This window comes from Artibeus jamaicensis, unplaced genomic scaffold (assembly GCF_021234435.1).
Source record: "Artibeus jamaicensis isolate MK-2021 breed Jamaican fruit bat unplaced genomic scaffold, CSHL_Jam_final contig_519, whole genome shotgun sequence".
Lineage (NCBI taxonomy): Eukaryota > Metazoa > Chordata > Mammalia > Chiroptera > Phyllostomidae > Artibeus > Artibeus jamaicensis.
Window position 1 is genome coordinate 39,487,556 of NW_026521871.1, and position 27,940 is coordinate 39,515,495.

The window sequence follows — 27,940 nt, forward strand, 5'->3', positions numbered from 1 at the left end:
CAAATAAAATAGTACATTCCTTTAGGGCAGTCGCAAACTCCAACATGGACAGGCAGATAACTTTTATGAATAAAGTGACTGTGGGTAAAAGTAAATTAATGAATAAATAATATTATGCAACCTGTTTACCTTTGATTTTACAATTTCGGTAGACATGAGAACAGAGAAATATATCTCAAAGTGAAACTGGAAAAGCCGGTGTTCGTGCTGCCTGTCACCTAGGAGACAGGGGTTGAGTCTTTATGGGCACTTCATTCAGATGGCCGATCTGAGAAGACGGTGGGTTTGTACCCTAACAGACCGTCTTCCATTTTCTTTCATGACGACCTTTTTATAAGGAGGAAAAAGTGTAGGTAAGGGACTTGAAATTCGGGAAAGAGGTTAATCTGGTAACAGCTGCAGTCTGGCATTTGTCATTCATCCACTGACTGGTCATTTTTTTAACTGTGTCCTGTGTCCTGGGCGATTTTCTTTATCTGAGTTCCAGGCGGGGGACTGTCTCTCCTTGGAACTCAGTGGCTCGGGTATCACCTTGATTGCTCAGGGTCTCTTCTGGAGCACAGAGATCAATCGCTTGTTGTCTCCTGGAGTCGGGGGGAGCAGTCCTGCAGTTCCTGAAGTAGTAGCTTTTTATGTGCATTAACTTTTAGGCTTATTAATTATTACCTAAAACTAAAACTTTCCAACCTTTGAGTCTCCCAGGTAGCATCACAGTAAATGACGACTGACACTGGGCTTCAGCATTAGATCTGGGGACAGAAGGCACAGAGGTTCATGGTCCCCATTACCCCCATAGTGGGGAATACAGGTCCCTTCATACAGGAAGCACGGCTACTAGTCTGGCCCAGCTGACTGCTGCCATTACGAACACAGTGTTGTCACACCACCCAAATTTTCAATGTCAACTGAAATCCAGATTTTGTTAAATCTGCTAAGAGGATTTTAATTGTTGCGTGAAAAAGACTGGAGATAGCCCCAAATAAGAACTGTCATGCACTCAATGAGGAAGCTCTTAAAATACTGATATAGGGTGAGCTCCATGGTACGTTAAGTAAAAAAAAAAAAAAAAAGCAAGGTGCAAAACAGTAAGACAGTATGGTTAGTATCACGATGCAAAGGGGGCGAAGAGTTGTGCTCACATTTTCAAAAAGAATGAACCCAAACAAACCAGATCACTGTGGTCAGCCATGACAGTGGGGTGGGGGTGGGGATAGGGGAGTGGGAGGGAGAACAGACTGGAAGTAAGACTTCAGTGCTTTCACGTTAGTTTTGACTTGGAAACTTTGTAAATGTTTTATCAAAGAAAAAGTATTAGATCATAAAGAAAAAAAAAGAAAATCTCTGAAACAAAAGAACCTAAAGGAATACTGAGCAGGGAGGGATGGTCTGTGAAAATCCACAGCACGCCTGCCTGCTGGATGCTGAGGTGGCCTGTGGGGGACTCGCTGTTGGCCTGCCTCGAAGAGCGCTTACCTTGTGCTGCAGTCAGTCTTCCCAACCAGGGGAGGGCGCTGGTGAAGAAATACTCCACACAATGAGAGAGAAATGCCAGGCCAGCTACCTGTTATCAACACCTTAGTCCTTAGTCATAAATATACCTGGTCAGAGGAGAACTAGTAACATGAAAGGGAAATCAAGATGAACAATGTGATATCATCCAAAAAAAGAGCGCGAGAGAGGTAATTCTTAAACATGAGACCTCTAGAAAAGTTCTACTTACTAATCTTATAGGAGGGACATTACACACATTAAACAAGTACAGCTGACATTAAGGAAGGCAGTCGATGAAAAAATATTGAAAATAATGATCAAAAAGAACACACCTAATAGGGAGAAACGTTGTAGAAAACTTGAACATGCCTAATGAATGTATGAAAAATTATTACTCTTACAAGTAATCAAGAAAATGTAACTTAAAACTAGATATATTTCACCTATAGGATTGGCAAAAATAGCATTGCTGTTTCAGTGATTGTCTTACTGAGGGTTGCGACAACAAATTACATAGACTGGTGGTGGGGGCTAAAACATTTCTCACAGCTGAGGACGCTGAAGTCTGAGATTGGGTTGTTTTTTTGTGAAGGTGCTCCCCCTTTTCCAGGTTTGTGGATGGCCCTCTTCTTGTATTCGTACATGGTGGAAAGCAGAAAAAGCAGAGAAGCAAGCTCTCCTGTATCTCTTCTTCTAAGGGCACAAATGCCATTCATGAGGGCTCCACCCTCAGGGCCTAACTTATCTCCCAAAGGCTCCACCTCCTCATACCATCACAATGGGGGTTAGGATTGCAACAGAAAATTTGGGGGTACACAGACCTCTAGCCCATAACAGTAATCTAATGCTGTATAAACAAATCACGCCAAAAGTGATTTAAAAATATCATTTTATGTCTCATGGTTTCTGTGCCTCAAGAAGTCTGCAGAGGTTTGGCTGTGCAATTCCAACCTGCTGTCTTTCTCATGAAGCTAGCCGTCGTTGAAGGCTTGGCTGGGTTTGGAGGACCCGTTTGCATAGTGGGCAAAGTGGTGATGGAGGCGGAGGGAGCCCTCGATGCCTCTCCAGACCTGCCTGAGAAACCTCACGGCCTGGAGACTGACGTTCCCCCAGAGCAAGCAAAGAAAGCAAGGCTTTCGTGGCCACACCTCGGAATTTCCACACGGTCACTTTCACCAGACGCCACTGGACACACAGGCCAGATCTAACTTAGTGTGGAAGGGACAACACAAAGACATGAAGGCCAGGAGGTGAGGATCTTTGAAGAGTGGCTGCCACAACCGCAATGTTTAGTTTCGGCAAGAACGGGAGAGAGAGTGTGCACTGATACACACTGCGAGCATGTAAACTGGTGTACCTCGTTTAGGTGACTGGATGGTGGACGGTTAGGATTCAAGTGCACACAGCTTTGCATAAATTCTGGGAAAGAAATGTGTATACGAATGTTCACTACATAGTGTTCCTAATTAAAAAAGGGCAGAAAACCTAACCATCTGTAAGCAAGGGAATGGGTAGAGGAATACTATGAACAGTAATAAGAACAGTTAATACTATGACCAAAAAACGATTTCTAGAAAGACACATTAACAAGAACATACACATCCATTTACATTGAAAAAACACACTCAGGAAAACTGATTTTACGTGTGTCTATATGTTTGGATGTGAAAATCTACAGTAAAGCTCCGAAAGACACGTCACAATTTTGGTGGTTGGTTCTGAAAATGGTGGAATGTGGGAAAGTGGCAGCACTAGTTTATGGTATTTCATTGTTTGAATTTTCAGCAAAAATGGCTTTAATAATTTAAACATTTAAAGTCAGTAACAGACTTTGAGAAAACAAAAAGCTTTCCTCTGGGAAGAAATATGGGCCTGTTTGGACTTTGTATTTCAGCTCTTCAGACACCGTTGCTGCCACAGTTTCACTGATCTCAGAGCAAGTCTTTAGAAAATTAAGAGAAGCAAGGTGTCAACCTGAGTCTTTTTCACCTGTGGTGGTGTAATGAATTGAGAATGGCTGTCAGACCGACAGGCAGTAAAATACTGGCTCTCACTTAGCCTGTTTCCTACTCAAATGAGATGCTGAAGTCATGGGCACTTACTAGACATTCAAGAGGTGGCCACTGTTCGTTTAGGTCCTTTCTAAATCTCTTCTGGGAAATACAACAGTGTTGTTGGTCAATGTGAAGATGTGATGGAACACACGCTAAGTGAAATGATCAAATCAAGGCTTGTATTGGTTTGCTCTTCTTTCCCCAAGTGTTTGAGGAAGGAATACCACCTGGGTCAGAGCTATTTGCTTATAAGAGGGTATTTATTCTGACTATAAAATCAAAACACAATTTATGTTGTAGAGGAATAAAAAAACCCTTAAATATGAAAGTGTCCATATCTAATCTATAATCAAATTACAATATAGTTTCCAAAAATACAATAGTGAGAAAAATAGTTGGTTCTAGTATCAATTTTTAAAATAAAAAAATATTGTATTTATTTTTACAGAGGGGAAGGAGAGAGGAAGCATCAATGTGTGGTTGCCCCTTGCATGTCCCCTGCTGGGGGGCCCGACCTGTCCTGCAAACCCAGGCATGTGCCCTGACTGAAAATCGAACCCGAAACCCTTTGGTTCACAGGCTAGCACTCAATCCCCTGAGCCACACCAGCCAGGGACTAATATCGATTTCAACACCTTCCTAAATAGAATGTTCCTATCGAAATATCTATATTCATAGAGCACCCACTAAAACAGCAACACAAACAACAGGACCATAATTTTGTAACTCTGCTACTTGGTAGGAGACTGAGATGTGTAAGTGAAACATGCCTATGTCACTAATCCATTGCATTGTTGGACGGGTCACTTAATTTCTCCAGGTTTGCGTTTCCTCAGTGAGAATGAAGAGTGTGGGTGAAATCCAACCCTTCCTACCTCAAAAGTCCATGTTAAGCTTCTCTAGTCCTCCCTTAATCCGAGGCACTTTTTCTCCTTGTAAACTGAACAAAGTATCAGATGCTGTCTCTCATTCATTTTGAGAATGTGATTTTCAGCAAAGGACTTACTAAGATAAAGCAAAAAGCAAGACACCCCCCAAAAAGGCAGACGCTGTAAAATTTGTCTTGACAGGATCTGACCTGAAACCAAAGGCAGAAATAAATTCCTTTTAAATGAGGAGCAATCACAGTAGGAGGCTAATCAATCACAGCATGTTTCAGGAACACAGTGTGGTGTGGTTGTTTTTTCAGGGCTTTACACTCACTCTTTAGTCACAATGGACTAAATGATTGCTATCAAAGGTGACCCCTAACATCGGTGCCAGTTTATTAAGTACGTCTGTACTGACCCTTTGCTAAGTTACTTTTGCCTTATCACTTTCCTCTCGCTTAGTTTACTCATTATTGAGAACTGTTTCACCCCAGACCTTCTGTAGTATTTCCAACCTTTCCTGGATAATAAAATATTTATTAACATGTGTTGAGGTTGAAATGCTCATGGAATACATGGAAGAAGAGTGTGCAACTACCTTTCCTTGTCCACAGTTCAACTCCATGATGTAGGACATGTGAACGCTGACCGTTTTTCTGCTTAAAGCCACAGTAAGATACCCTTTTCACAGATAAAGGACAATTAGTTGAGTTCCCACATTTTTATTACTAGCTTTATAAAATTGCGTGTAGATGTTCCACTTTTCTCATGAGGACTAAGCAGGTTGGTTCACTTGATCATCAAAATACTCATGTGCCAATCAATACCAGACACCTCAAAACAGGTTATGAGTAAAGTCTCCGATTTTATGTGTTTTGCCGCTAAACAATATTACGATTAATTCAAGAGTCCAAGAATTCCAGACTCAGAATTTAATTCCATATTAAAACATATTAATAATTTTAGATGAACAAAGTAATTTTTTGAAATGAAACTTTTTAGCAAGAAAGTGATGCTCCAGTGAGTCTGACTGCAGTTACAAAGCAAATATGAAACCTCCGTTCCCAGACCTTTGTACACGTGTTGTAGCGCATACTGAACCTTCCTGTCGCACAGAGTGAGAATCTCCGTGAGTGTACTTTTCTTGTAGGAAGAGTTGAGAACTTTGCAGAACACCATGAAGGCATGTGGAGGACAGGGGCTGCATCTTTTTACCACCACCACCTTCCGAGTACTATCACAATGCTTTTGCACACAAACACAACAAATGTTCACTAAGTTCAACTGGAGAGGTTATATGGAACGCATACAAACCACTCTTGATACAGCATATAAATACTGTATAATACAGTAACACAGTTTCAAAGTCAAGATTGATAGTTTATTCAATGAGGTAGATAAAAATATTCAAAAATAAAATCATAAGTAAAGTATTTTCTGAATGTCTACATATTATGGATTTATAATGTAGTTTTGAATTTATACAATGTTAAATGTTTTCATAATTCTTGTCTATTCAAGCACTTTTCAATGTTTAGCATACTTATTAAAGATTTTTATTTGGGTAAAGTAACCACTAAAAAGATATAAAGCAAAATAACTGATTTTATTTCTTAAATGCCTATGTATTTACAATCATAAAAATTTTCATGCATTATAACTTATGAGATGCTACTCTTCACAGTTATTTAAAATCTTAGGAAACCCAACTGAATTAACTTATGAAGAAATTAATGGCTGAGCAGAAAATATTGTTACTATTTTTAGCTTAAGATTTTATCATAATCATGAACAGCATTTAATCATGAATGTCATTTTACTTTTAAAACTATACTTACAATTTTTAGATTAAAACCTCATATTGGGGCAGTAAGACTTTACTCCAAGTTACAGTCACATATGGAAAGCAGTTTTTGACTCAAGGTTTCATTATGGTCCATAGTACAAAGAATATATTTTCATGAGGGTTACATGATGGATAGCCAGCAAAAGAAATAGGCTACCAGAGGGTAGTAAATTGCCCACTAAGCGTGCACTGAACCAACAGACTAATTCAAAACATGGTAAATCCTTGATTATTGCCAGCTTTTCTATAATGTTCAGGTTCTCAAAGATCACTGAATTTTATAATTATCTCCAAACAATTTTCTTCATGGTCATTTAAGCTTTGTCTAAACAGCTGAGTATGTTGCCAAGCAACGACACCGTCTCCTCTGCTCAATTCTGCTTCCAAAATAACTTCAGTGGCTCCAGAAAAATCATGATAGGAGCGAAGAATTTTATCTGTGGGAGGAAAAGAAAAAATAACACTTTGCTTTCTGAAACTTAAAGAACATAAAGAGATGGTTTGGGGATGCATTTTATATACTTACTTGGAGGTAAAAGTCAACACTTAAAAAATAAAATAAATACAAATTATTCTTTATGGAGGAAATGTGTCCTTCGAAACAAAAATGATTCTTCTTCTTCCATAAGCCTTTCTATTAGAATGAGGTTATAGAGATTTTAATTAAAAATTTTTTTCTGCAATAGGATGAGTAATTGTTGGGTAAGAAAAACTCAAAACTACATCTCAAAATAAGTACAATTACTCTTCAGATGGTAAACACACCGGCTGTGCCTAAGTCTCTGGTCAGATGCTTACCGCCCAACAGCACCACCTGCGCTGTGTCGGACCGCAGTCTCCACTGCACCGCGCCAGTCTCAAAGGTCTGACTGCTGGCTCTCACGGAGACGCTGTCCACTTTCAGGCCAACTGACCCGCACTCGCACTTCCAGGAAATACAAGCAGAAGACGATCCTTCCTTTCGGGCTAAATATACCTACCACGTAAGAGGGAAATAAAGGAATTATCGGAAAAAATGAAATAGCGTAGAAAAAACATACAGTCAAAGTCTCATTGTCACAGGCTATTATGTACAAATGGTTATTAAAATCCTAATTTTTCCCACTAAAATTTTTTATTAGCAGTTCTTCCTATAGTATCTTTTGTGTGGAAGAAAGATATTATTTGAACACAGCCCAACAGGTACAGCCCTAAAAGAGCTGCATGCTAACTAAATTTGGTAAATCATATTCTTTTTTAAATTAGTAAGTCCAGCTATTTAAACTTGATGATCAATCCTGCTGAAAATGAAGAATCCTTTTAAATGCAGTTATTTCTTAATTTGTCCTCTTTTCAAAGTCTGGATTTTCAGATAAGCTTTCTTAGGTGAGAGGGGCCATGTCTCTAAATCAAAAAAAAAAAAAAAGAAAAGAAAAAAAACACTGCCACAACAACTAAGCACAGAGTCTCAGTCACTACTAAGTAATGGTTTAATGAAAGGTAATATTCATCACTGCCTCCTAAATACTACACTCCCCATTCCCTAATCATCAACGCCTTTCACCACTTTAAATCTATACTACAGGCATCCAAGCTCATTGCCTGCTTCTAGCTTATCTTCTCTCAGTTTCATCCACACTCTGCAAAACGATGTGAAAACTGACACCACCAGCCAGGTCTTTCACAGGTAACTGCATTCACTCAGGCACAAACCCCTAAGGACAATAACTCTTTAGTTATTAATCCCTCATGCCCAAACTTCCCACAATAACCTGTGCATTTGTTTGAAATAAACCTTGGGGGGAAAGCCCTTTCTTTATTTATACCACACTTGTCACTACAGTCATGAGTTTATGCTCATCTTTCTGCAACTGCATAATTAATGATTTTAAAATCCTACTTTCTTCATATCGTTTGCCTGGTCTGAAATGCACAGCAAGCACCTGGCTCTTGTATTAGATCTAAACTCTCAGCTTTCACGGTCCTCCAGGATTTTACCCCACCTTGTGCCAATATTCCTTTACTCAACTGCAACTATTTTATTTTTGGTATAGTTGAATAATCTTAACCACATCATAGCTCCCTGGAGGAACAAGATCTGAATTCATAGGAAGATTTAATAAATAGCATTCTATTAAAAGATTTATACCTATTCTTTTAGAAATGTCAAATCTACTTCTCAGGGGCAAATAGTTGGAAGTACCATATAGAACCCATCTGTGTGAAAATGTTCTACTCCAAGTGAAAAAAAATCAGCATTCTATTGATATTCCATTGTATTTGGCAACTTAAGGATATTTTTCTTCCAGGGTTAAATATGTCAGTTAATATAATTTGAAAGTTTTTAAACATTAGTGAGCTAGAGATTATGAAACAACTAAACGATCACCCTCCAAGGAAGATGATTTGAATGCATACATACATATAATCAACGACTGTCATTCTGGATGACAAACCTAATGTATGGAACTGCCCAATGCTCCATGAGGCTCAGGGCAACCTCACTGTTACGTCCTCTAGTGCTCACGTGTTCGTACTGCATGCTCCCCTGACAGGTGTCTGTAAGGAGACCCTGCGGCTCAGCACTGCGCCAATGCTCCATGGAGTCCTTTGTCTAACCTACCCCAAAGGACTGGCTGGCCAGAGCAGAACCATGCCTTCAGAGAAGTGGCTAGTAAAGGACATTACCTGGAAAAGATGAGCCAAACATCAGGAAGAAGGGGGGTGGGGGTTGCTGGAAGGAACTATAAGACAGGGCAAAGTAACCTTAATACAGAAATACATTCAAATTCTTATCTCAGTAAATACTTCTATGTAATGGATTTTCAGGGCTCAGTAGTTTCAAATGACCCCCCCCCCAAATGTGGGTAGAAAATATGATAGGCTGAAGTCAGCTTAGTTTCAAACTTACAGCTTACCCTTCAAACCGTCTGAATTATACCAGGTGGCTCTGGGCCAGAACTGTGGTTTTATCTGTCAGAGGAGGTTTGTGAGAGTTGCTGAACATGTCTGAGAAAATTCACTTGTTCTAAGACTTACATGTTCTCAATCCTAGAGACATTGGCTTTTTAAGACTATATAGTTAAAGGATAAGATGGTTCATCATTGAATTCTTAAATGCTTAAATAAACAGTCAAACATATTGGGAGCAAATACAAGGTCTCAGGCTAAAGAAATGGTATATGGAGGTAAAACAGACCCCATTTATATTAAAAGTTCATATCATCTTTTTCACATAGTATATTCTTGTCAGGAGCATTTTAACCAATTTATTTCGATTCAGCATTTTCAGAGGTGGTAGGAAGTTACCAAGAATACGCATACTTAGTTTGGTAATTTGAAATGCACTAAAACAATAGTATTTACATACACTTCCAAATGTGATCCTATGTGTAATGCCCATAGAATGAATAATTTTCATTTATTTTGGAGAATAATATACTTTAAACTCTCAAATATTCAATTTTGGGGTTAAAACCCCTAAAAAGCATTTTTATAACTGTTAGGTGTTCCTAAGGTCCTGATGCTAGGCAACTTTTTGCCTGTTGGCTTTTTAAATTCGTCATTACTATGTACAGCTCTACATGTATGTCTGCAATTTATGGGACTACCGAGAGGTGAGCGCTGCTACTCCTGCGTTCGCAGCAGTGATGGTACAGCAGTCATAGAGTTTTTTGCCTACGGACTGAAATCTCTATGGCACCCCCCAGGGACCCACCCTTGCACCTCTCCAGCACCTGTAAGGCCATGCAGACATGTCACAACCTGTGGGTGGGAACAAGAGCGTGTGTCTGTGGACTGAGGTTTAAGTTACACACTCACAGTGTACACAAATGACACTCATCCTTTGGGCTGTGTCTGTCTCCACTACTTTCAAGACAGAACAATTTGCATGTCAGCCTTTTCACATTCTACAGAAGATCTCCACTTAGAAATTTTCCTGATTACTGCAGGCCAGGCTGGATTCTGCTGCTACGGATTCCCAGAGGTTTGGTTTGTACTTCACTATTTGAAGTTTGTAATGCTCTTAAAATTATTCTTCTGTTTAGGTTGCTGGAATTAACTCTAATTAAAGTTCATTGCACAGCAGACACTCTGTAGTCAGTCATTCCTACAGATATACAACAGAGCAGTTGTATTTCAAGAGGCTTTAATTTAATGCTGGTAAACTGGTGTTCACGAATCTTATTTTCGGTTACTCCATTTTATAGCTGAAATCACACATGAACCGCTATCAGTTCCCACTGTAATCTTTCTATACTAGACTTCTTTTCCCATTTGCAGACTCTGGGCCATTAGTGTGATCACCTCCTTTTTTTGCCTGAACTTTCATGGTTTCCTATTACATAACTGCCTGGGACCTGGCACCTGTTTACCTCTCCACTCTCATTTCCCACTATTCTACCCCATATTTCCTACAACTTACTCTTCCCTGGATGGAGCAGCTGTTTCTCTCCTCAGTGATTTTGCACATGGTATTTCTCATGCCCCCAAACACCTTCCTCTTCTACATCTTGTCCTTTTACAGTGAGAAATTCTCCCTCTGCCTGCTCCTCCAAAGGAAGTGGAGCAGTATCTGCTCCACTCTGGTATTACTTCTGCAAGTTCTTCCCTGGAAGGGACAATAGCTCTTCCTTCTGTCTTCTCTCCCTATTCTTCCAGCACTTAATCTTACTAATCCAAATAGCTGGTCCACGTGTCTTTCTCCTGCACTAGCCTATGCTCACTTTGAGGCTTACTTCTTAATTCAACTTATATCTAAATGCCTGACAATGTGCACGTTTGCTGAATGACTAAATGAATTCTTGACATAATGCCATACATCAAAAAGTGCTAAAATGACTTGAGTGACAAAAAGATTGATAAAACTGCTCAAAAATGCAAAGTACATAAGAATGTCCAAGGAACATAGTTTGTACTAAGACAGGGTTACTCTGATGGTCTACACAGCCATAGGGTTGTGGCGATTTCATGCCATACACACTCAGTCATTCTGTCTTACATTCAGCAAACTTTACTAAACATTTTTATGTATCAGATACTATGACAGGTATATGAATACTGACAGTAACACAAAAGTGGGTAAAAAAGACAAGGTCTCTGCCCAGGGAATGTTAGTAGGCAAGAGACAAAGAATCTCTTCCCAGGCATATTTGTTCAATAAATGTCATGAAAGAGAGGTACATGGTGTAAGTCAATAAAGGGGAAAATGAGTTCAGTTAGCTGGGAGTGGAGGGAATAAGGCTTAAGGTAAGTTCTGAGAAGAATAAGTTAATCTAACAAAAAAGAAAGTAAAGGCGGTTCTGGGGAGAGGGCAGAAGGGCAGGGCACCACAATGCAGGGTGGGGTGAGGCATCATGGTACAAGGCAAGGCCAGAGAAGGCGACAAGGGCCAGACTGGAAGGGACCAGGACGTGTGCAGGGGGCCTAGTTGGAAAGCCATTAACATCACCTTTACCTAGGTGTTATCGTTTGCCTGGTAAAGAGTAAATTGGTCTTGTTGCTGTTTATATTCCTTTCAAATCCACACATCACTGAAGAATGTACTTGCTCAACAGTACAATGCAGAAGTCCCCGTGCTCCTGGGATGCTGCCTCTCTGAGAGAGTAAGAATCTGTTCTACATACCCAAGAGCAGGCTGCATATGATCTGCCTTGATTCCAGGCTGGAGATTACGGAGGAAAGGTGTGGTAACAGTCAATGTGAAAGTTGACTATTGAGTACAAATCGGCAGTTACAAAACAGTCACAGGGATATAAAAGTACAGCACTGGGAATGTAGTCAATAATATTGTTTTAACAATGTATGGTGCCAAGTGGGTACTAAACTTACCAGGGAGAATGACTTTGTAAATTATACAAATCTCTAACCACTATGCTGTATACCTGAAACCAATATAAAATAATACAAAATGTCAACTGTAATTGGCAAATAAAAACAAAATTAAAAATAAAAAGAAATAGGCTGTTTCTACTTAGTGGAGCCAGACAATCCCTAACTTGGGGACATGATAGTACGGAACTAAAAATACCGACTTAGGGGGAAAACTCAAGTTTTAATGTTAATATATTACTTCTGAGTTATTAGTCTCTACAATATAGTTAAGATTATAATATGTTTCTTCACTTGGCACTAAATATTATAACTGAAAACTGATCCATTCAACTTCAAAAAAGATGCCCTTTGTAAAAGCCTACAAAGGCATAAACTTGACTTGAGTAGGGGCCTGATTTTCATGTAATCGCCTTTGCATCTCATTTACATTATTTAAATCTCTCTCATACAATACACCTCCTCTGGCCACAATGCTCTATTTAGAAACCTCAAAACACGCCATGTACTCCGTGCTTCCCTCCTGCTGTTCCCTTGCCTTATGAACACCTACTCATCCTGCAGCGTCCAGCTCAAATGCTGCCTGCTCTGTGGAGTTTGGCCCAACTCCCACAGCCAGAGCTAATTACCCCTCTTAGTGTTTCCATAGCAATGTGTTGATATCCTTATTATAGCACTCTTCATCATGGTTAAGTTGGCTGTTTATGCCTGGGTCTCCCATAACGACTGTGAGAGCAGGAACTCCACCTTCCTTTTTTCGTCCATGTAGCTGACAATGCCTCGCACAAGAGGCACCCAGTAAACGTTTGCTGATGGACCACGGAACGAGCGACCCAGGGAAGACACAGGCCACACGGCAGGCCTGTCCTCGGCACGCCCTGCCTTCCGAAGCACAGCATTGCTTCCTCTACCTTTACTCTCTCCATTCGCACTGCTGGCTGGGAAGAACGGCGTGCTGGACTAGTTTAGTACTTGGATAAAAAACATATCCGCTTTATACTGCTTTCTGTTCAGAAAAGTTTTTTGGCTAAGAATAGTCTTCCAGAAGTTGTTCAGCGCCTCTCATCCACTACAAATCAATTTCAGGTACAGAATAGATTCAAATCCTGAAAATTTAAATTTTGTCTAATTTTATTTTTTATGTCCTTCTTTAACTAAAGAAGAAAATTCCTAAATCCACAATTTTAAAAATGCTATAAGCTGTTTTTGGTTTAAGACAAAAAGATCACCAAGGTAAGTCTTAGAACACAAACTCCTAATTGGGAAAAAACCAGGGGAGCTCCTGTCTCTGTGTGTTTCTACACTCCGAGTAATGTCCGCTGCGGTGATAAGCACTGGGTAGGAGGTGCTCGTAACACTGCGGCTCATTCGTCTGTGACTCACTCTTTAATCTACCCAGTGTCTCACAAGTGCACAACTCCCTTCTCACTCGAACATTTGGCAAGTTAACTTTAAAAGCTCTCAGTAAGTTCATTAACTCCTATGAAAATGTATCACTAGTATGGTTAGGTCTGTTAAGGTCATTTGAATAGCTCTGAGTTTTTTTGGTGCATATCTGAGGGGTGGGGCAGGTTAACAGCAAAGCCTCTTACTTGTTACAGATAATGTGAGACAACAGCACGAAGGCGGCGTGTGGGAATGACGACAGGCCCAGCAATGCATTTCTCTAATCTTTAAGGCAGAGTATTAATAAGCAACATCACTGCTCCATCATCCACATTATGATGAAATGAAAGTGTATTAAACGGTCAGCTTCTAGGACTTTGAACTGAATGCTATATTCCCTAACAGCCTGTCTTTAGTAGGAAATCAATATGTATATGTGAAAAAATTAAATAACAATATATTTCATATATTTAAGCAAAAACTAGTCCCATGGATTGGTCATGTGCCTGATTATTTTTCCCCATGAAAGTATTAAATTTAGCCTCTTTGGTGAAAACAGGTACTTCCTTGTTATAAATGCAAAACTTTCTTATGGTCTCTTGATTAAATGTTGGGAATAGAATTTCTTTTACAGGGCTAAGGAATACTAAAAGTAATCTTGACATATCAGTTTTCACATTACGCACAACTGAAAAACGAAGCCAATCTATATCTGTTTAAACAATGACAAAGATTATAAACAGTTCCATGCATTAAGTTACCATGTTCCAGTCTTTTTCAATTTTTCTGAATATGGATTCCATTTTCCACACACCATTTTCCCATCCAGAAATGGTGTCATTATTATTAGAAACTCGAACATAATGATCTTTCACAATATTGTAACAAAGGTGAAGCTGTTTTGAAATCTTCTCATTTTCAGAGGGGATGAACACAGTTTCTTTTTTCTTAAAAAGAAAACAGAATTAGTTTTTCAAGGTAATGAAAGATATATATATATATTTTAATCTATACATACGAGGGGAGGGGAGATGGAGAAAAGGAAGGAGGAAGAAAAGGGGGAATGGGGTGGGGGGAGAGGGACGGATAAAGGGAGAAAGGGAGAAAGAGAGAGAACTCCATGTAAAACAGTACGAGATTTCTTCAAGTTGAAAATGAAAAACTGGGCCCTGGCCAGGTAGCTCAGCTGTTTAGAGCACTGTCCTAATAGTTAAGGTTGCGTGTTAGATTTCTGGTCAGGGAACCTACATGAAACAACCAGTGAGTTCATAAATAAGGGGAACAACAAACTGATGTTTCTCTCTTACCCACTTCCTCTCTCTCTAAAAAGGAAATGGAAAATTGGTGCCACTGAAAAATTTGGAAAATATTTTATAGGTTAAACATGATCAGTATAATGTTGATATAGCACACAAAACAGAAAATGAGAAGTATAAATAATAGTTCTCACTTCACCTAAATTCACTTATTTTTCTTCATTTCCCTCATTACCATATCCTAACTGGACTACTACAATTGTGTCCTAGAGCTGACTGCCAGCTTTCAAGTTTTACCTTCTCTGCCCATGTGTCACACAGTAATTAAACTAAGTTTTTTTTAAAAACAGTAAGTTGCCCTGGCTGGTGTGGCTCAGTGGATTGAGTGCTGGGCTGAGAAACTAGGGGTCACTGGTTTGATTCCCAGCTGGGGTCGGGGCACATGTCTGGGTTGCAGGCCAGTTTCCAGCAGGGGACACACGAGAGGTAACCACACATTGATGTTTCTTTCCCTCTCTTTCTCCCTCCCTTCCCCTCTCTCTAAAAATAAATAAAATCTTGAAAAAAAAAAGTAAATTGCAGTGTGTCTTTCCTTGCCTAACTCACTCTGCTGACTTCCACTCTGCACCTTCTGGGGCTTACTGGGTGCTGCTTGCTCCGCCCCCTGCCTACTTCTCCAACCAGATCTCATGTTACGCTTCCCTTTTGTCACTGTGCTCTCACTGTATCACTTCTCCTTTAGTTCCTCATTCTTTAGTGCCTCAAAAAGGCACTGCTCATATCTTAGAGCCTTGTGACACGTGCTGTTCCTGCTGCCTGGAGGGCTGTTCTTTCTATTTGCCACATATTTGATTCTTTTTCATTCTTTAGTGCTCCATGGAAAGCACTTCTGGAGTGTCCTTTTTTGACACCCTAAGGTAGGAGTGTGTCTGGGAGCCTGAAACAACTGTCTGCATGTGTACAATAGCTCATATTTTACTTTAAAGTTATTCTACCCACAAATAAATCCATGTTTGTTTTTAATGAGAAACAGTCCCCAGAAATCCTAAGATCACTGAGTGAATCTGAAGTTTAAGAAGGATGATATATTTATCCGATGTTTATGTGCCACTGACACAATGGTCTCTCTCACTTAGACTGGCATAGTAGCATTTTGGGTAGATAATTCTTTGTTCTAGGGGGCTGCCCTGTGCGTTGTAAGTCATTTACTTTAGCAGCATCCCAGACCTCAGCAATCATTTGATGCCTCCTGCCAGGTATGACAACAACCAAAAATACCACCAGACATTACCAAATGTCTCTCGGGAGGCAAAATCATGCACCTTTGCAGACTCGCTGCTCTAGTCTATATTAATATACTTACTAATCAATTAGGATAGTAGTCAATGCTTTTTTTGTTAAACATCAGGTATTTTGGGTACTAGGTATTAAACAATATAAAAAGTCAAATACAGAAAAAGCAGTAAGAATATATATTAGAGACAGAAAGAAAAAATAATCACTGTCTGAGTTACAAAGTAGTAACATTAAGTGCATAAAACAAGATCATACCCTAGTAGAACCTATCATATAGTTAACTGCCATATAGTTAAAAGACAAGCAGTTCATTATTTTTAGGAATTGGTAGTGTAAGTCAGTATATTATACTGCAAAAGAAGCGTGTAACAGCAAAGATGTTTCAGAATGGACATAAGGCAAATGAAAATAAAATTTAAAGCAGCATTATCTACTATTTTACAAAGGGTAACTAACTGCAAAAGGGAAAAGAAAAAGAAATGTTACTGAACATACCATGTATGCAACTGAATAAACAATCTGGAATAAGAATGAATAACATTACTATTTCATAAAATCTTTTAAATCTAAGATAAAGTTATTCTTTGTGGAAATGGTATCTATCACCAATGTTTTCTTCTTTTTCCAACTCATTTCAAGGCATATTTCCATAATTTTTTAGGGCTGACATTTTCCAACTTACATTTAAAATAAACATCTATTTCCAAAGAGGAAAATGACATCTTAAATCCATGGCCCTAATATGGTCTCCCACAATTGAGAAATTTAGAAAAGAATTTGAAAAGGGGAAACAATCTGAGCCTGTGACCCAATTCATATTTTTAAAGTTTAAGCTTATAGGCTACACAAAAGGAAGCACGCCTATCCAAAAAAAGAAAAAGAAATGAAGACCTAAATAATGTCAATGTTTTAACTTGATCACAGCTGTGAATGAAATTAGCTCTTTTAAACTGGCTTCATTTCGATTTACACTTGTAATTTGCACTGCATCAGCAATGATATGAATTATTTGTTGAATTTAGATCTTGTAATTCTATGGCTGAACCAACTCTTCCAACTGCCTGCTAAAGATGCTGGGATTAATTAAAAAGCAAACAAAGTGCCTGGGAATAGTTCACTCCCTCTGGATATATTTCTTTACTCGAGAAATGAACTGCAACAGTGGCAGATTTAGAAAAAGTCGGTAAAAAACTTTAATTTGTTAAGAACTGTCGATATGGATACCATGATGGATTATTTTCCTCTCACACATTTTTCATGATGCATAATCTTAGATCTTCATATAAAATACTTTCTAGGGAGTCAACTGTAGACTTCCGATGGACAAGGGATGGTCTGTTGTACTTTCCTAATGTCTGTCACAGAGCTTCTCACCTGGCCTCTAATTACAGACATTATATTTACATTGTTCACTATTCAATGTTGGGAGATTAATCAAGGGGTATCTTAAAATAAGTTTGACAATGTAATAGTAATCACACCAGCAATAATAATTTCTAGCCAATACCACATGTATACAAGTATTATAATAAGACAGAAACACTTTCATCAGCTGAATTACCCAGATTCTATTATTTTCCCACTGTAAAATTTCCATGTGGGGGGAAAAAGGTAAAACAGAACTCTTTTACATGCATTAAAATCTTATTTTGAAAAACTTAAGCACTTCGCAAACAACATCCAAAAATTTAAAGAACAGGAATCCAACTTCATTAGTCATCATCAAAATGCAAATTAAAATCATAACATACTAATGCTATACATTGCCAAAACTGCTAAAATGAAGCAGAGTATACCAACTATATGTAAAGATGTGAAAAAATCTCATATACTGCCGGTGGGAGTGTAAACTGGCCCCACCACGCTGGAAAACTGGCAGTAACTACTAGAGCTGAACGTGCTCTTACTCTATTACCCTGTAATTCCAACCCTGTACCTAGTATACACCTAACTGAAATGTGTCAATACATTTACTGAAAATATGTATATGAATGTTCACAACACAATTTTTAAGAGCCAAAAGCTGGAAACAACCCAAGAGTTGTTATCCATGCAACCCATCAAGAGTTGCATGGATAAATTATATAGAAATTCATACAATGGAGTATCACAAAGCAATGAGAATAAACACTCCATAAACACGCAGCGGCAAGTATGATTCACTGATGCTGAGATAAAGAAACCGTACATAAAAAGGCACATACATATGTTTACTGATGTAAAGCACAGTAACAGGCAAAACTAATCAGAAACCATAATGGTTACTCTGGGGGTAGAAGGCAGTGACTAAAGGGAAGCTCATAGTTGTTTCTGAGCTTCTGATGGTCTATTTCCTTCTGGTTGGTGGTTACACAGGTACTCGATTTGTGAAAATTTGTTCAGCTGTACACTTATAATCTGTGCGTTTTTCTGTATATACTTCAGTAAAAGTTATACTATACTCAAAATTTATATAGGTAATTAGGAAAACTCTATTTTAAGATGTTTTGCTAACTCTATATTTGATTATAGACTCTTAAAAAAATCCTTACCCGAGGATATGTTTACTGATTATTTCGAGGGAGGAGGTGGGGGGAGAAAGAACTGGTGGTGGTAGGAGGGCAGAGAGAGAGAGAGAGAGAGAGAGAGAGAGAGAGAGAGAAATATTGATCAGTTTGGTTGTCTTCTGTAAGAGCTCCGATTGGGATCAAATCCACAACCTAAGTGTGTGCCCTGACCTGGAATAGAGTTCAAAACTTTTTGGTGTACAGGTCAAAGCTCCAAACACTAACCAACCTGGCCAGTCTAAATATTTACATTTCTTAGTAATTATACTGAAAACTTAATTGAAAGCCAATGCATTTTGCAATAGTAAAGAGTGCAGTGTAAGACACAGGAGTGAGGAGATTATCATGCTAATAATGAATTAAATACCTCTAGACCCATTTCACCTCGGGCTACTCTCCAGGCCACTGACCCAGATATTCTTCCTCCAAGTTCTCCAGGTTTAGGGGTTTTGGGAGATATAAATTCAACAAGCTCCACAATTATTCTCTGGAGAAGTTCTTTTCTTCTGTTTTCTGACAAAGACATTTGCCTCTGCAATTCACGTTTTAAAAAGAAGTCATTAAGATGAGAAAAATGTAGAGGTCCATCTCTAGGTAAGAATATACTTAAAACATTTGCATTTAAGAGAAACTTAAAAGAAGTAACAAACTTTATTTTCACATGTATAATTATTTGGAAAATAAAATGGACACTAGAAAATTAAAAATAATTTTAGAAACCTTATCCTCATACCCATATCCAAATCTCCATGACCTTTACTGTCCTAGGTTTAAAAGAAAGTGGGAAACTGGTTATGGCCACGATAAACTATCTCGTGTCAGACTCCTGTCCTAGTGAGAAAAGCTGGAAAAGTGGGAAAACATACACACAGACACGCACGTACAAACACCTGTTCGAATGCAACAGAAATCTACCTATGCAGCCAGAACCAAAAAAACCAAGATCCCAAGAAATAAATTGAGGTGAACCAATACTACACCTCTTTTCCCTTCCAGGCACTTGCTAATTATTAACTGAAATGAGGAGAGGCTGAGAAAGCAAGCATGAAATGAAGGCTAAAGTGCTGAAAAACCAAAGCAGAATTTTTAGCAGAAAGAAAGTGCTGGCAAGTAAAATAACCGGAGTTCAGAGCCTTCCAAGGGTAAGGGTTTCTGAAAATTCTCCAGGTTTTCGGCTTAGGATCTCTGATGGGCTACACATTAGAAATAGGGTGAGATTATAAATAGACTAAACCTCAATCACTGGCTGTATTAAGGTGACTGCCCATATTCTAACTGCCTTCCAGCAGCAAAATTAAGTTTTAAATTATTAGAAAAAATGGCACACGAATATATGGCAAAAAGTTTCAATGCTACCAAAGGCATAGATAGAAAAATAAAAAAGGAATCTTCCCTCGATGGACTCCTGGGTCTTCTTGGAGGAGTCAATTTCCTCTGCCTTGTTTCAGAAATTTCCATACTTGAATAAGTGTGCGTGTATGTAATTAGATTTAAGACACAATTACTTAGATAAATAAAACAACATACTTTTTGTCAAGTATTACATATACTGAAATTTTATTTCACTGAATTTTAAGAGACATGACAATGTAATGTAAAAAAGTACAGTATTTAAAATAGATCATGAAACTTTTCAATGAAAAGACATTTAATGTATAAAAATATTTTTGCTTGCAAAATCATGCTACAACTCTAAATTTTCAATGGGTTAAAAGCTGGCTCTTGATTATATAAGAAATTTCAAATGCCCTCTCAAAAAAATGACAAATGCCCACCACCTACCTGCTTATTAAGCTCATTAATAGTTTCTCGAAGTAAGTCTTCTTTAATCTGAGTTCTCCTGGAAATTACCTCTTCATGTTTACAAGAATATCGCCAAGTGACATCAACCACCTCAAATTACAGAACACAAATATTTAAGATTATAGCCATCAACCTTAAATACCTAGAATGTAATTCCTAAATATAAAATTTTAAGTGTTATTCTTTGTTTAACGTTTAAAAACCTGTGGAAAAACACTGGACAACCTGCTACTTTTTAAACTCATTTTCTAATGGGCACACTTCCAAGAAAGGGACTGTGATAAAATGAAGTTTTCATAATATTTAGGCTTTTTTAAACTTATCTATAAATTTCACGAAACTCAACAAACAAAAACTTTTTATTTTTTAGTGTCTAAAATTTATATTATAATACTGATTTTTCACAAAGATGCAAAAGCAATTCAAATGAGAAAAGATAATCCTTTCAATAAAAGTGCTAGAACAGTTCGTTATTTGCATGCAAAACAATGAATTTCAATCCATCACTTGGAATATATACAAAATAAAAGTGTAAAATTAAAAGTATAAAACTTATAAAACAAAACAAAGGAGAGTATCATTGTCTTGGGCAAAAATTTCTTAGACACCACATCAAAGAGCATGATCCATAAAAGAACAAATCAATAAACTGAACTTCATCGATTTTTCTTCAAAAGTCATGACAAAATGAAATAATAAGCCACAAATAAGGAAAAAAAATTTTTTGCAAAGCATGTATCTAATAAAGGACTTGCATTCAGAATATACAAGAAGCTTTTGAAACTCAGTAATAAAAAAATTCCCTTTAAAAAAATGGGCAAAGAGATGGTAAATAAGCACATACACAGATGCTCAATATTGTTGATAAATGCAAATGAAAACCACGAGATACCACTACATATCTAGTAAAAAGGCTAAAATTAAAAAATGAGACCATAAAAAATGTTAGTTAGCAAAGACATGGAGAAACTGGAAACTCACATACTGCTGGTGAGAATGTAAAGTGGCATCATCACTTTGGAAAACAGTAGAGCAGTTGCTTAAAAAGCTAAACATGCACCTACCATATGGTCTAGCCATTCCCCTGCTAGGAATGTACCAAAGGAGAAAAAGCATATGCTCATGTAAACACTTACGTTGAATGTACCTAACAGCTTTATTTGAAATAATAAAAAATGGGGAAGTACCAAATATGTCCATCAACAGGTGAATATAAACAAATAAACAGATAAACAAATTATGGTACATCCATATAATGACATACTTCTCAGCAATAAAAAGAATCACTGATACATAAAAACACATGAATGAATTGCAAAATAATTACAGTGAATAAAAGAAACTAGATTCTCCCATCCTCACCTCACCAAAAAGAGGCTATAGATGCTCCTTAACTTGTGATGGGGTTACATCCCAGTAAATCTATCGTAAGTTGAAAGTATCATAAGTTGAAAATATACTTAGTACTAGTACACTGTAGAGTACTGGTTATTTACCCTGTGATTGACTGAATAGAGTACCAGGAGCTATGGGTCACTGCCACTGCCCAGCACGCTAACAGTACGGTACCACGTATCACTAGTCCAGAAAAAGATAAAAATTCCAAATCTGAAGTGCAGTTTCTACTGAATGTGCATTGCTTTTGCACCATCATAAAGTTGAAAAATTTTAAGACCAACCATTGTTAACCTGACAGTCATAAGTAGGACCATCTATATATGATTCCATTTACATAAAACTCTAGAAATGCAGATTAAGCTATAATGACAGAAAGCAGACCTGTGGTTGCTTGGCTAGGGACAAGAAACAGGGAGAACAAAGGAACATGTAGAAACTTCCAAGGACAGTGGATATTATTTACTATCTTGATTCTATAAATGTAATTTCATAGGTATATATATATATGACACATTTTAATAAATGGTACACTTTACATATATGCCACTTTTTCTCATGTCAATTACACTTTCAAAAGCTGTCAGAAAATTGTATTTTATTCTTAGAAAAAATTTTTTTCCTCTTATGCCCTACCTCATCTTTTGAAAATGCTAGGACATAAGAAAGCTTCTTGCCCCATCCTATCTCATAGAGGAGTGGCTTGTCACAGACATCTTCACACGCATCACAGTGCAGCCACCGCTGCTGAGAAGGAGAGTAGACTTCTGTCCAGACGTGGTCTACGCGAGGGAGAGACAAGAAAGCAACAGGGAAAACAGGGGGAAAAAGTTAAGTTTATAAAACCAGAACGACAGCCAGAAACTACATACAAACTCCTAAGAATCATAATAAAGTTATTTGTAATATTCTAAATTTTACTTAATAAGACTGAATATTTTGTGGAACATAATACTCTAGAACATCTGTTTTCTCTGTCTCTTTGCAATCTTTGAAAATGTTTCTGGAGTCAGTTTCAGGCTTAATTAAAAATAATGTGAGCCATGACTTTCAGGAAGGCGAACGTACTGAATAACAGCATAAAAAACAGAGGGATCAGTTTGCTAATACAAAGAAGTCAATGCCACTTTTGAAAATGGCAGTGTTTCTTGACCTTCAAGACCCAGGACCAGAAGGTGGTCCAACAGAGGATCTCTGGTTATTAATGTTCTATATTTGATTGTAAGAGAACAGTAACTATTCAGTGAAGGTTTAATGTTATTATTTAAAAAAAACAACAATGAAACACAAGTAAAACACTAAACAAGGAGGACAACTTTTTCACATGTAGGGGACAGTGAGTCATTTCTAAACAAGGACAATATAAATTTCACATGGCTTTTATTACTTTTTTGTATATTAAGATTATTACATCTTTAATGCTAATCCCTACAAAAGTGAAGATTTCTATAGCACATTACTACACATGTTCTTACCTACATAGAAACACCATCACTAAAAATGTCATGGAAAGAATGTTTACAGTGCAAAGCACTAAGCAAAATGCTAAGAGTGCTGCAAAAATCTTATGATCCTCACAAAGAACCAATCAGGTTGGTATTACTCTTATTTTAGCGAAGGCAAATGGAAGCTCAGACTGACAAGGCCAGAAAGTAACAGACAGAATAACAGGCCTAGACTGTAAATCCCAGTCCTTAAATCTGCAAAGCCCTACGACTCCCTGCCCATACCAGTTCTGTACCTGTGTAATCCCAAACATAGCGAGCTTCAAACCCTAAGGCTCGGCAGCACAGTGTAAAACAATTGGCCCACTCGCCACACCGTCCACATCTCGTTTCCAAAAGTTTCTCAGGGTTATTATACCTGGTTTTAAACAACGACAACAAAAAGTTTTGATTCACTATCCAAAATAAGAATTTTAATGAATTTACATTACCTCTGTGCTAAGCAATAATATTTCTAATTTCATTTTTGTAATAAAGTGCTTAGAAGAACACATGAGGCAGTGTGCTAGAATCCTTGGTAAAAATGGTTCCACAATGGTGCAGCCCTCAAGGAGTTCACAGTCCTCAGAGGGAGAAGGAATGAACACAACTTGCATCCATAGCAGAACGTGATCCACACCATACAGGTCAGATGAGCATCACGGGGGAGTGGCTGGGAACGAGGGCTTCTGTTTGAGCTGGTCCTGAAGGGACAGACAGGACCTGCCCCGGGAAAGCGATTCTCTAGGAAATCTGCTTTGAGCATCAGCCTTTCCATAACAAGTAGTATAATCACCTCACTGTATTTAAAAGGTGAACAACTTGAGCAGACTACTCAATAAAGCTCTTAAAGCTTAGCTGAACTCAGTTTTACTTAAAATACTATTTTTGTGTCTAATAATCATGTTGACTGGAATTTACTTTTTCTCAATTACTTAATGTGGTGCTTGTTAATTTGGAGGTGGTTTTTTTGAAAGATGTTTGCTGTCTCCAATTACAAAATTACAACAAAACTGTAGAACAGTAAATTTTGCATTTGTGTTGAGAAGGATTTTGACCTGATAAAGCCAAGCAGGACAAGTGCCTCAGTGGAGCAGAAATGCTGGCCTTGAGCCTGGGAGGGAAGGACACGCTTGCATTAAGGAACTGGCTCTGCACGGACAAGTTTGTCTTAAGCAGGTGCTCTTGCTTAAAATAAGTTAAATGGATTTATAATTTAGGTAATTAAATCATTGAAAAAAGTTATAAATTTACATTAAGAAGTCAAACAGCAGAATTAGAACATCCTATATCGCCATCTTCTGTGTACTACTTGTGCCGAGTAGAACGACCAGCTCAGCCCCCAATTAATAGTGCTCACCACCCCAGCCCTACACAGAGAGCAGCTAACAGGAAATCGAGCACGGTTCAGAAGGAAAAAACAGCACGATATCTTTGTCGGCCTGTGTCCCCTCTACACTGCACCATCAGTTTATATTCAATTGCCTAAAAAGAACTTCTGAGAGGAATTTGATTATGGATCTTTTATCTTCAAATCTTTGCCAAGTATGCTGTGCAAATGTATGATGAATAAAGAAATAACTTGTACAAATTTTAGTTCATTACTGGATACTGGATTTTGTTTATCCTATAGTCTGTATATCACAGGGATGGTTCCCAGTTAGGACAGAATTGAGTCCCTAAGCACACAAAATTAGCTATTTTAAACACATGATACCTTTTCTAGCCTGATGATACATCCAAGCTTTACAAGTATTGCCAATTAATTAAATCTGATAACAGGCTTATAAATTAATAGAAAAATTAATTGAAAGCTTCAAATTTCCCTAGTTTAAAATTTAGAGATATGAAAGTAGGTTAGGCTGGGCAGGGGAGGCACCTAATTAAAACAAATGTCTGTAATTACACACACACACACACACACACACACACATACACACACGATGCTACTACACTTTTGTCTTTCACATGACCATCTGATGATTGTTTTAAGTACAGCACTGTATTTACTACCACAATTATTGGTACTATTACTCTCGCTAGCATTATTTTTATATTCTATCAAGTATTAAAGTTATCAGAATATTAAAATTTATGTATTAAAAGAATACAAGGTTAACAGTATTAAATGTGCTAGGACATACTCAATTAATACTCAATTTCTATTCAAGAGCAAGTTTCAAACAACTTTTCCTATAAAAAGACAGACAGTAATTATTTTAGACTTTACAGGCCATCTGATCTGTTTTCACTATTCGACTCTACCACTGCAATGTAAAAACAGTTACAGGGGAGTCCAACCTTTTGGTGTCTCTGGGCCACACTGGAAGAAGAAGAGTTGTCTTAAGCCACACAGTAAACACACTGCAACACATAATCACACAAAAAAATCTCATAACGTTTTAAGTAAATTTCTGATTTTGTGTTGGGCCATGTTCACAGCCGTCCTGGGCTGCATGCGGCCCATGGGCCGCAGGTTGGACACATAAATAAGCAAGTCAGTATGAATGTGTTCCAATAAAACTGTATTGACAAAAATAGGATGTGTGCTGGATTTAGCCTGCCAGTCATAGTTTGTTGATCCCTGCCCTAAAATCTGAAATGAAAATTAAAAAGGTCATTTAATAAAAGTTCTCTCCTACCCATTCCATTCAGTGATTGCTCTGATTTTACTGTCCAGGGGATACCCACCTCGGGAACCGACTGCTGAGCTGGCATGCACCACAGTAATGATCTTCTACTCTGTTTGCACCCCACTTTAGCTCATCGTCATTGGGAAATAAGGCTTCACCTCTAGACTTAGTCTTGCCACCACATTTGCTGCACGAAATGTCATCCACCCATTGAAAAAATTCTTCCTTAAACCAGTGTAAAAGCTCCAGCAAAAGAAAATCCTCATCACTTAAATTAGTACCTGAGAAATCAAAACAGAACCAAGTAAGAGCTAAAGCTGACAAACATGAAAGTATCCACATATTTTATTCTCAAATATGAGCTAAAATATATGAAAATAAAAGATGATGAAAAGGTTTACACAGAATATCGATGCAAGAAATAAACGCCAGTCCAATGTGAGCTGGGCTGAAATACATAACAGTATACTGCACATTTCCAACAGTAGGGTGTTTGTCACTCTGTACCCTTGAAATGACATTACGCATTAACCTCAGCTGAACACAACAATCTCTCAGGGAACTATGGTCACTTTGGAATTGATCCCAAAACACACAGAAAGTAAGAAAAAAAATCTGATTTGGAAAAACACTTTAAAATTACTACATTAAATTTGGTGTTGGGTATATATGTAAGTAAATATGAAGCAATCACAAAATCATAGCAGAAATCACAAAACCCCAGACACTTTAAAAATCACCCTATTAGCTTTTTATCAGTGCTTCAACACACAACATAATCCATCCATGGATACTCTCCACAAAACACACAGAAACATGACAATGTCTACACTGTATATAATGACACTAGCACTCAAGCATGACATATGATATCATATCTACTTCATCAAATAAAATTTTTTTCTTGACCATATTCAAGGCTATGGTATCTCTGAAATGAAGAAAAGGAGAAAGAGAAAAAAATCTAGGAGACCTATCCAGGGACTCTCATCTCTATATTTAATTTTATTTAAAAATTGATACATGAGGGAAATGTATGGCATAATGTTAAGATCTAACAACATTTGATGCTGGTCATGAGTGTCTGATATATTATGCTCTATTCTTGTATTTATGTTTGATGTACTTCAAAATAAAAAACTATAGAAAAAACTACAGAGAAGATAAAAAGGCCAGAAACATTATTTTCCTGGATGAGGAAACTCAATATTCTCAAGTTGTTAATTCTCCACAAATTAATCAAATTTAATGCAATCCCAATTAAAATTATAAAATAATGCAAAAGTCATAATAGAAGCAAAAAGGCACAAAATAGTCAATATAACCTTGAATAAGAACCGTGAGATAAGTTTGCCCACTATCAACCAAAACACATCACAAAATTCTAATGATTAAAATATTGTGATATTGGTGAAGAATAGGCAACAGATCAACAAGACAAAAGAAAGTTCTGAAAGTCAGACTTCTAAGTGATGAACCATGTTTAATAAAGCTAGCCTTTCGAAGCAGTTCTAAGAGGACAGACTGCTCCGTAATTGACATCGGGACAAGAAGCTATCAAGATAACAGATCCCTATTATAATTCATTCATCCTAATTATTTTATATTATATATTATTATATAAAAATATTATCTAACCAAGGCAAAAATTATACAATAAAAACAATTTCTTATAAAAATTTATAACTCTATATATCAAAATATACATCAAGTAAAATTAAACAGAGAACACTGTAGGGAAAAAGTAACATAGCTAACAAAGAAAAGTACCTAGAATATATAAAGAATTTCTACAAATCAGTAAGAATACTAACAAAACCATCAGAAAAATTCAGGAAGCCCTTAAAAGAAGTTCAATAATTTCATTAAGTGGAAACCAATACCCTCAGACACTTCTGATATGAACTGAAAATTGGTTTGTTTGCCAGGATCCACTGTAACAAATATATCACACACCCGTGAGACTTTTACATCTGTCTCAGGGAAACATCTGTGCACATATGCCAGGAGGCGTGCTTTGCAAGAATCTTCACTGCAGCAGCATTTAGACTGGAGAGAAATGGTAAAACA

General features: G+C 37.6%; 1 protein-coding gene across 4 annotated transcripts in view; it reads right to left on the bottom strand.

Moving 5' to 3' along the window:
* Window positions 1-5,319: 5,319 nt before the first annotated feature.
* Window positions 5,320-27,940, bottom strand: part of NGLY1 (N-glycanase 1) — a 47,496-nt gene continuing 24,875 nt past the window's right edge. Inside the window, exons 5-12 of one of the 4 annotated variants that reach the window (XM_037144010.2) lie at window positions 25,929-26,151; window positions 23,495-23,616; window positions 22,390-22,535; window positions 20,338-20,448; window positions 18,923-19,087; window positions 14,219-14,404; window positions 7,059-7,236; window positions 5,353-6,697 (exon numbers count right to left, since the gene is read on the bottom strand). In XM_037144010.2, the coding sequence (XP_036999905.2) occupies window positions 6,522-6,697; window positions 7,059-7,236; window positions 14,219-14,404; window positions 18,923-19,087; window positions 20,338-20,448; window positions 22,390-22,535; window positions 23,495-23,616; window positions 25,929-26,151 (1,307 nt within the window). In that variant the 3' untranslated portion in view covers window positions 5,353-6,521. Of the gene's footprint in view, window positions 6,698-7,058; window positions 7,237-14,218; window positions 14,405-18,922; window positions 19,088-20,337; window positions 20,449-22,389; window positions 22,536-23,494; window positions 23,617-25,928; window positions 26,152-27,940 lie in introns of all 4 variants that reach the window. The other 3 variants (XM_053669179.1, XM_053669181.1, XM_053669180.1) reach the window with 3 other exon arrangements.